General features: G+C 30.5%; 1 protein-coding gene across 1 annotated transcript; it reads right to left on the reverse strand.

Annotated features, from left to right (window-relative positions):
• Nucleotides 1-222: 222 nt before the first annotated feature.
• Nucleotides 223-3,400, reverse strand: LOC111382820 (protein C2-DOMAIN ABA-RELATED 5-like). The gene is made up of 3 exons (XM_023006861.1): nucleotides 2,976-3,400; nucleotides 1,242-1,337; nucleotides 223-712 (listed from the first exon to the last, which is right to left on the reverse strand). The coding sequence occupies exons 1-3, from the start codon at nucleotides 3,084-3,086 to the stop codon at nucleotides 431-433; spliced, it is 489 nt and encodes a 162-aa protein (XP_022862629.1). The 5' UTR covers nucleotides 3,087-3,400; the 3' UTR covers nucleotides 223-430.
• Between the last annotated feature and the right edge of the window lie 5,321 nt (nucleotides 3,401-8,721).

Here is an 8,721-nt window from a genome sequence, read left to right on the forward strand (position 1 = left end):
ATATAGTCGTTAAATGAAAAATATAGTCGTTACGGGTCATATATAAGAAATAGAAAATCAAATATGATGACTTGATGTGATGGATAACGATCATATTTTTCATTTTAATGGACAAATAATGAAAAACAAACGGGGGCTATATAATAAATTAGACTGTAATTTCATTAGAAGAACTACAAAATATCCTTATTTTAGAGTTATTTTAGAGTCCGAATAAGTGTATAACACGAAAATAAAATCGTTAAAACATATATATTATCATGTAAGTATAAGAATACAACACGAAAAATCCCGACTCTAATTTATACGTCTTTTGACTGTGAACCCGATCAAGGACAAATCGTTTCTTTTAATAATGTACGAAATTTATCAGTGAAGGAACTGATGATGCCAAGTCGAATTAGCCAGCCACAGAAACAAACTGCAGACCTCACGAACCATATATATCTATCCACTGCAACTGGAGCTCGATTTCTCCACACTCAACATTTCTAAGTCTCAGAAACATGTGTTGGATTACTTTGCCATTTTCCCAGATTATAGAACTGTCTTGGGCTACGCAGTTTTCTCGGGTTGGGTTTATTTTCGCGATTATGACTCCACTTGAGATATTTTGCAAGTCCCTCTTTGCAGCTTCTACAAATGTTTTAATGTCAATTTCTGCATCTCCCATTTTGTCATCTCGACTGAACGTATCTCTATCGTAAACTTCCTGCAATGAAATAAACAGATTAACACAAGAAACGTTGGGAGTTAAGCCCGAATCCCGACTTATGAGAGCTGCAATAAGTATACTGGAATAAAAAACAAGCAACAGAAACACACGAAATGGAGAAGAAAAATATAAAAAAATTTTCCCTCACATCTTTCACACACGAACCAACCTCCTAAAATCCTTCACATGGTAGCAATATTAGTGCAACTTAACATGTATGGAATGCCACTACACCCCTCTAATATCGCAGGGTCGAGGAGATAAGTTAACAGTATAATTAGGCTCTACACTGTCCAAACAAGAATCACTTCGAATATTGTAGAATTGCGAGTTCAATTCCCAGAAGTTATCTTTTTCTTGTCATTGCCAGATTATCTAACACAAAATACTTCGAAGTTCCACTTGTTTGTTGAAGACTCTCAGGTAAAATATGAAGGGGACAGCTAAAATGCTAATTCATCAGATATTATTACTTTGCCAAACTATACGATGCAAAAAAGGAAAAAAATAAAAAAATTACACTTACCAACTTGATTGGAAGATTAGGATCAGCAATCGTTAGCGTCAGTTCCTCGTTCCACTCAGGATTAAGGTTCTTTCTCACAACTCGAGTCTTTAATTTCTGATCAAATAATTACATTATATTAAATTAGTTTTATTCTTCAGTAATTCCATTCATATAAACATAAACAGAAGTAGAAAAACCAAAAAACTAAAATCAACATAGACAGACAATAACTAAAGAGAGAATTGCAGGGGAAAAAATGCACAAATTCAATGTAGGAAAAAACAACAATAGCAATGCTGCCACAATATAATTTCCTGCATCAGATGTGCGATTAAAATAAGAATTTTTAATTCAATTCAACAAGCCAGATTGCAAGCAATATCAATACAAGAAAAATCAACGACAAGAAAAGTACTGATTTTAATGTGGTAAACCCTCAGAATGATGGGAAACATCCACGAGGCAAACCAACCAAATCCACCATCACTAATCTCAATATTATTGATAGGGATTTTGAGAACTGATTTTTTCACCGTTAGAAGAAAAGTGGGGTCCACATGTGAAAAAAGAAGTCAAAAATTACGGCTTGAATAGTAAAATAACGGTCAAAAAATCAATTTTTTGGGGCAAAAAATCCCTACCAAACGGGGCCTATATAACATCAGAAACTTCAATAATTTCGTAAAATAGACGTGACTCCATCATTGTCTATTTCAGGGAAAATTACTAAAAGAAAAGGTTTACTATTTTCAATTACCTCTAAACAAAGGAGATTATGAAGGAGTGGTAAAGAAAAAGATAGGGAACTTAAATGTATTATTAATGTTTATTTCCTTACACCTATTTGAGACAAGTGATACTTTGGAGAATGTGTACTTAAAAAAAAAAAAATTGTTTTTGACTTATATATAAAAAAATTTTATGGGAGAATATGATTAAATATGAGTTTTAAAAAAATGAAGCCCAATTCCTTTCTTTTTTGTTTGAAGTACAATGATTCTCGAATTAAGCTGTGTTTGATAGCAATTTTTCACCTCGAAAAATTAATTTTTTGATCATTATTTCACTCTTCCAACAGTCATTTTTGACTTATTCACTCATGGATGGAATTCACTTTTTTCTCTAATGGTCAAAAAATCAACAGGTCCTAAGTAAAGAAAATAGCATGTTTGGTAAGATGGAGTGGGCAGCATGTTAAACAGTATTAGTATTTAGAGCAATGCCCAATGTACAAACCTTTGCTCACAGATTACTTACAGGGCTCCTCACTGTGCAGGGGCCCACTTGTATTAAAAAAAATAAAAAATTATGTGAGTCCCACGTATGTGTGTTGCCAGGCAAAACTCTGGTTCTATAAGGGTAGCACTGCTCTAGCTCTGCTTTTGCCCTTTAATCTAAAGCTAAGCAAGATTAGGCAGGGATCATTCGACCTCCAAGAAACATCAACATTAATGAAAAACATAATAAACTGTCCAAAATCTCTTTGTACATCGATGCTAGTTTGATATACAATATTGGATTTGAATCGAAGGTACAACGTGGATTTTAACTTAACAATCAATCAACCTATAAAAAGAAAACATACAAAAGCATTAAACGTCAATATTATCTAAAAACATTTTAAACTGTCAAAAATTTCTCTGTACAGAGATTATAACTTAACAATCAACCCCATAAGAAAGAAACATTTAAAAGCATTAAACATCGACATTATCAAAAAACATTTTAAACTGTACAAAACCTCTGACTAACCTGTTTTCCCAACCGAACAATAACGTAAGGATCGCTGCTCCTGACATCCCTTTTAGCAAGATTTATCCCTCTCTGTATAGTGATTCTAAGCAAACCCAAAGTGTTCTCCATATCAAGATTTTCTATTTATCCAAAAAAAGAACAGTCCACTTAGTCAAAACAAGGAAATTGAAAGAAAAAATGGGACCAAATTTCGATTTAAAATGCTCGTGAAAGACTGAAAATAAACGGAACTAATAATTCTCAAAACCAAGATTTCTTTCTTCCAAGAAGAAACAGCCCAATTAAGGAATTAAACAAATAAAGAAAATTGGACCAAATCTAAAGATCGAAAATAAACAGGATTATAAAGATTTTCTGGGATTCTTGGGATAAGAATTTATGGACTGGTTTGGTGGGTTTTATAGTGCGATACAAAAGAACGACGAGAAATTTCAAGGTTAAAAAACAAAATATTCTGTGGGATTTCTTAGTAAATAATATGGCAAACATTCACGCGCTGANAGATCGGATATGGAGAAGATTAAAGTAGGTTGAATAAGTAAATTCCTCGATTTGTTAATAAAATCGCATAAATATTAAAAAAAAAATTAAGAATGACAAAATGCTTCATCTCGAATTCAATGAGAATTACGCGATTAGTCACGAAATCAGTAGGAATGAAGAAGGTGAACATTCTCCTGATTATTATATATTTTTTCTTTTTTGTGTTTTTAAATTTAAATTATATTCTAAAAAATTAATAAGTATCTAGAAAAAAAATTACAAAATAGGGATATTTTAATTCCTATGCCTCCACATAATCTTCAATGGGATGAGAGACACAGGATTGTCATCCTAATAAAAATAATCATAATTGCATAATAAAATTTACCTTTATTTAAATATAACAATAATAATCATCCTCCTAACGATGTTAACCTTTTAATATTTTACTCTCAAGTTGAATATAAACAATATACATCCATATGATTCGTCTAGAGGATTGGGACCACAAAAAAAAAAAAAAAAAAAAAAAAAGGTGTACTTTCTTGTGACAATACATGTGATGGTGTATTTAATAAAGAAAAGACATAGACCCCATTTGATAATCATTTTCTTCAAAATTCATTTTTCTCTCTCTTATTTTTAATCACACATTCTTTATTAAAATACTATTACACGTAAATCAAAAACTTTTCATTATTTTTCAGCCACACATTTCACATCACTTTACTATTCTAAAATGTATTTTTACATAAAAATGTCTATCAAACACCTCAATATTTCTTTATGGAAAATATTAGGGATACATAATTTTTTATACATAGGAGTATTCATCCTCTCACGTGGATGGAGCCCGCTTGAATAAAATATTGCTATATAGTTCCATATAACAAGAATAATGCAATGTGGTTCTATCGAGGTTGTAACCCCAATTTGGGTGACACTAAATAAATGTTAAATGAAAAGTAAAATTAAATGAGTTATTTAATTCTACATATCAATTAATGTCACATTAGCGCCATCTAAATTCGAATTAAAATTAAATAATATTACTTTATAACAAAGTAGACGAATATAAAATAGAGTAATGTATATTAAAGTTGTATCGTGAACAATTATTTTATATATATAATAAATTCTGATTGGTTTATGTTTTGGTGACAGCACTGGGTAATAAAACTGCAGGCGCTAGAGATGTGTAATTAATTAGTCAACACGTCTTTTTGTTGGCCGATCGCATCTCACATTGGATTGTGCTTCTGGATTGGTAGACCAGACACTTGATAATATAAAATGTTCAACGTTGCCGTCTCCGAACTTTAACTCCAAAAATAATTTTTATAATTTTATTGAATATTTTACTTCAATTTTATTTGCATATTCGATTGTCTTTTTGCATGAATTTCAGTATCAATTGTTGTGTCTCGATGTGTAAAATTGGATAGATTATTTAGCAGGTTTACTAACGAAGTCAAAGTGTTAAAAACAAAAATAAAAAAGTATTTCAGTCATTTCAGTCGTTAAATTTTATTACTCTCAATAGTGAATTGGTCGACATTGAAGTTGCAATGTGATCGTTAAAGTTTTTCGAACAAAATCATTCATCATGGGGTTTATTTAAGTAGTACTACATTCTTGTCGACTTTTTCTATTTTCACTAAGGTGTGATTGATTACAAACATGAAATTTGCATGTAAAGAACCTAAAACTTGTTTACATGAAAATTATTAATTAAATGTATTTAGTTGATTTAAATTTCAATCTGAAAAATATTATACTTGTTCATCTAAACAAATGAGGGAGCGAAAGATTGAATTGCTTGAAAAATAAAAATTTACTCCCCTCTAAAAAAAATGTTTTCCTTGTTTCTAAGAAAAATATGATCATGCAACAAACTTTTAAAAAAAAAAATAAATAAATAATTCATGGACAAAATGTTAATCAAACACTCCAAATGTAGGAACTTGAGTGAGAAAATGGACATTTTTCATGAAAAAATTTAATTTATTCCATCAAAAGCACCCTAAATGTGAAAACAGCCAAGCTACATGTGTAGAAAATAAATGTGTACAGAATACACACATGTAGGGATGGGTGAGTTATTTTTTGCAATATTTCAATTCACATGAAGTCTGCCCTCATGTGAGGGTCTGATGAGTTTCTGTAGAATATTTTTCTATACAATTGACTTTTTTCATGTGAAAATTAAACTAGTGTGTTGACAAACTTTACATCCGCTGCGTCGTGAAATGACATGTGAGTTTTACCTTAGTTAATGGACCCTTTGTTAACTTAGTGACCCATTTAAAATAAAATTGAACTTACGCTTCTTTAGGAAAAATTTATAAACGATTTAATTTATAAATAGATAAAAAAAAATGATGATTAAGTGGATAGCACTTATAGATTCATTGAAATGTATGATTAATTGATGTTTAACTATTTATGTTAATTTATGAATTTTACCAAACGTTGTAGTGTTTAAATCTTAAAAAAGAAATTCTTGAAGAATTTAAACACATTATTCCTTTTATTTGCAATGCTATGTAGACTACTAATTGTATGGTTACTTCGAGATGAAGGAAAATAAGTGAAAGGAAATGTATTGATGTGAAGTATTCGAATGAAAATGAAATTGAATATTTTTCATCTGAATTTATCTCAAAAATTCCAAATAAAACCAAAGAGTCAAAATGACAATTAAACTGGCCAGAAAAAAGTCAAAATTTAAGAACAAATGTATATGTCCACACACGTCTATCAGCATAACCTTATTTCCCTGAGAGGCAACGGGGCAATCATGTGTTCCACGAGCATTTTTATTTTTTTCCCCATCAATTAAATATGTATATGAATACTCACGAGCAACACAAATTGTTATTTTAAAATCGAAGTTCAATTGGATTTACTCTTTTGCAGTAAGTTGAACTAAATAACAAAATATATTGTTTTAACTTTTTTTCCTTTTAATACTGGGGATGGTTATCTAATCTACCTTATTAACATGACATTAAAAAATTATTATCTTTAACTGAATATTTCTAATTTGTATCGTAACGCAAACAATAATCCGTTTCGAAAATACTTTTATTCTTGTCATATAGATTTATGAAGTTCTTATTTTCCAAAATCCTAGACATTATCCAAGTCTATATATATCATAGATAAAAATCGACCCACATTCAAGATTTATTAGGTGACTAATTCAATCGTTGGATTAGTGGTGTTCGGACAAAATCTGCAAGCGTACGGGATCGTTGACGAGTAATAGAAATCAGTGTGTTTCGAGTTTATTGTTCTCATGAGGAATAAGATTTAATATCTAATTCAATAGTTTTTAGGATCTCTTAATCCCAATTTCTTGTAAAGAAGTTAAAAGCCCAAGAATGACTTGTCAAGATGGGGTGAATTGGTTTTTAAAAAACATTTTGAAGATGAATCCAAATTTAAGCAAATTTTGAATTATTAAGTCAATCAAATAGATAAAATGCAACAAGTACAAAATCAATAAGTAAAAGGGAAGAGAATGCAAATGATATAATTGTGGAGGTTTGATCCAAAGCAATGATCTACGTCGTCCATTACCAAACTCTCTAGCACGAACAAGAGCTTCGCTATGTTGATTGACTTATAATATAATTCAATCATTTACAACACTTCTGATGACTTACAAACAAAAAGCATCAATCCTTATACAAATACTGAGCTTTACGAGACGTCAATATGACCCAACAAGTATAACAAAATAAATTTACACTTTGAAACTTCTCTCTTAATAAGTAATATGCACAAATTAATTATAAGAGAGAAACATGCTAACATTTAAATAAATAGCAATGAACTAGGCTCAAGTGTTAGATGAGAAAACTTTGATGAAGAATATGATTTTCAAATGTTGATTCAATCAATCAAAAGTTTTCAAAGTAAATGTTTGAAAAGTTAAATAAGATGTAAGCTCAAATAGTTTTGCTCAAATATTTCTCATTTTAATGCTATCTAATAATCTTATAACGAATTCAAGAAAGGGGAATATTTATAGAGTTCAAAACGTCAAAAAATCTGTAAGTGCGAATGACTCGATCGATCGATTGCTGTTTGTTCAGTAAAAATCAAATGTCAGAACTATCAAATTTTGGACTGTTGGAAACTTTAGGTCGGCTGCCTCTTCCGGCCTGTTAACCACCCGACAATTTTGGTCTTTTTGCGATTTGGCCCATTTGATCCGATTTGAAAGTTTTGAAAGACATGGACTTTTGGAGAATATTTTTAACTAACTTTTCAAAGTAAAAGATATTTTTCAAGTTCAAATATCATTTTTTAAGTGTCATTTTTATATTTGATTAAATCATTGCATTAGAATAACTTTTAATGTACAAAAATAGTTTTTTAACGTATAGAAGGATTTTGACCTTAAGCATTCATTGTCAAATATTAAAGTATTAGTACCTTTACATTTTGTCTAAGAAATCAAGTCTTGATTTTGCTCCGAAGTTTGGCTCTGAAATTCTTGAATGTGTGGTTTCAATTTTGATATTTTGACCTCTAACGACCATTGATCAGATTTTAATAGCATGCTTTGAAAAACTATAATCACTTAAATTCAACTTATTAGTAAACAAGATTAACTTATTTGTTATAATCAAAACTTTAAGCTTATGATTAACCATAAGTCAATGGAGGTAAGGAAATTAAATTATTACTCGCTCCTAAAACAATTAAACGATTTATATCAAGTAAATTCCTGTAGAGTAAGGTAGAGTGAAATTCCCTGAATCTTTAAGTTTGGGAGGGATCTTGCTTTGAATGATGGCACTGCACTCTTCAGATAAAGCTATTGTTTCAAGCTCGTGCAACTTCGCTCCTGAAACAATTAAACAATTTATATCAAGTAAATTTCCTGCAGAGTAAGGTAGAGTGAAATTCCCTGGATCTTTAAGTTTGGGAAGGATCTTGCTTTGAATGATCGTGCTGCACTCTTCAGATAAAGCTATTGTTTCAAGCTCGGGCAGATTCTTCTTCTCAGTCAACATCTCCTTCAAAAACTTGGGGTAGTTTGGAATTTGAAGGATTGCGTCAATAAAAAGATGTTAACATGTAGGCTTATGAGGATTTCCAGGAACTCTATGAACTATTCTTCAACTTGGTATTTTTCAACCTTTGAGTAAAGGAGATTGAGTGTGCAAGTGCTTTAATAGGAACAGTAACCTCAACCTTTGGAATGTCTCAAGACTTTTGCTAATCCTTCTTTATTGATTCTTCA

The sequence above is a fragment of the Olea europaea genome, unplaced genomic scaffold (assembly GCF_002742605.1).
Source record: "Olea europaea var. sylvestris unplaced genomic scaffold, O_europaea_v1 scaffold256, whole genome shotgun sequence".
Classification (NCBI taxonomy): Eukaryota; Viridiplantae; Streptophyta; class Magnoliopsida; order Lamiales; family Oleaceae; genus Olea; species Olea europaea.

Bases quoted from the DNA above. Each gene is read 5' to 3' on its own strand.
- LOC111382820 (XM_023006861.1), bottom strand. From the start codon at position 3,086: ATGGAGAACACTTTGGGTTTGCTTAGAATCACTATACAGAGAGGGATA. The intron at 1,338-2,975 runs GTTAGTCAGAGG...TTATTTGATCAG, and splicing joins TTGTTCGGTTGGGAAAACAG to AAATTAAAGACTCGAGTTGT. The intron at 713-1,241 runs GTAAGTGTAATT...ATTTCATTGCAG, and splicing joins CTAATCTTCCAATCAAGTTG to GAAGTTTACGATAGAGATAC.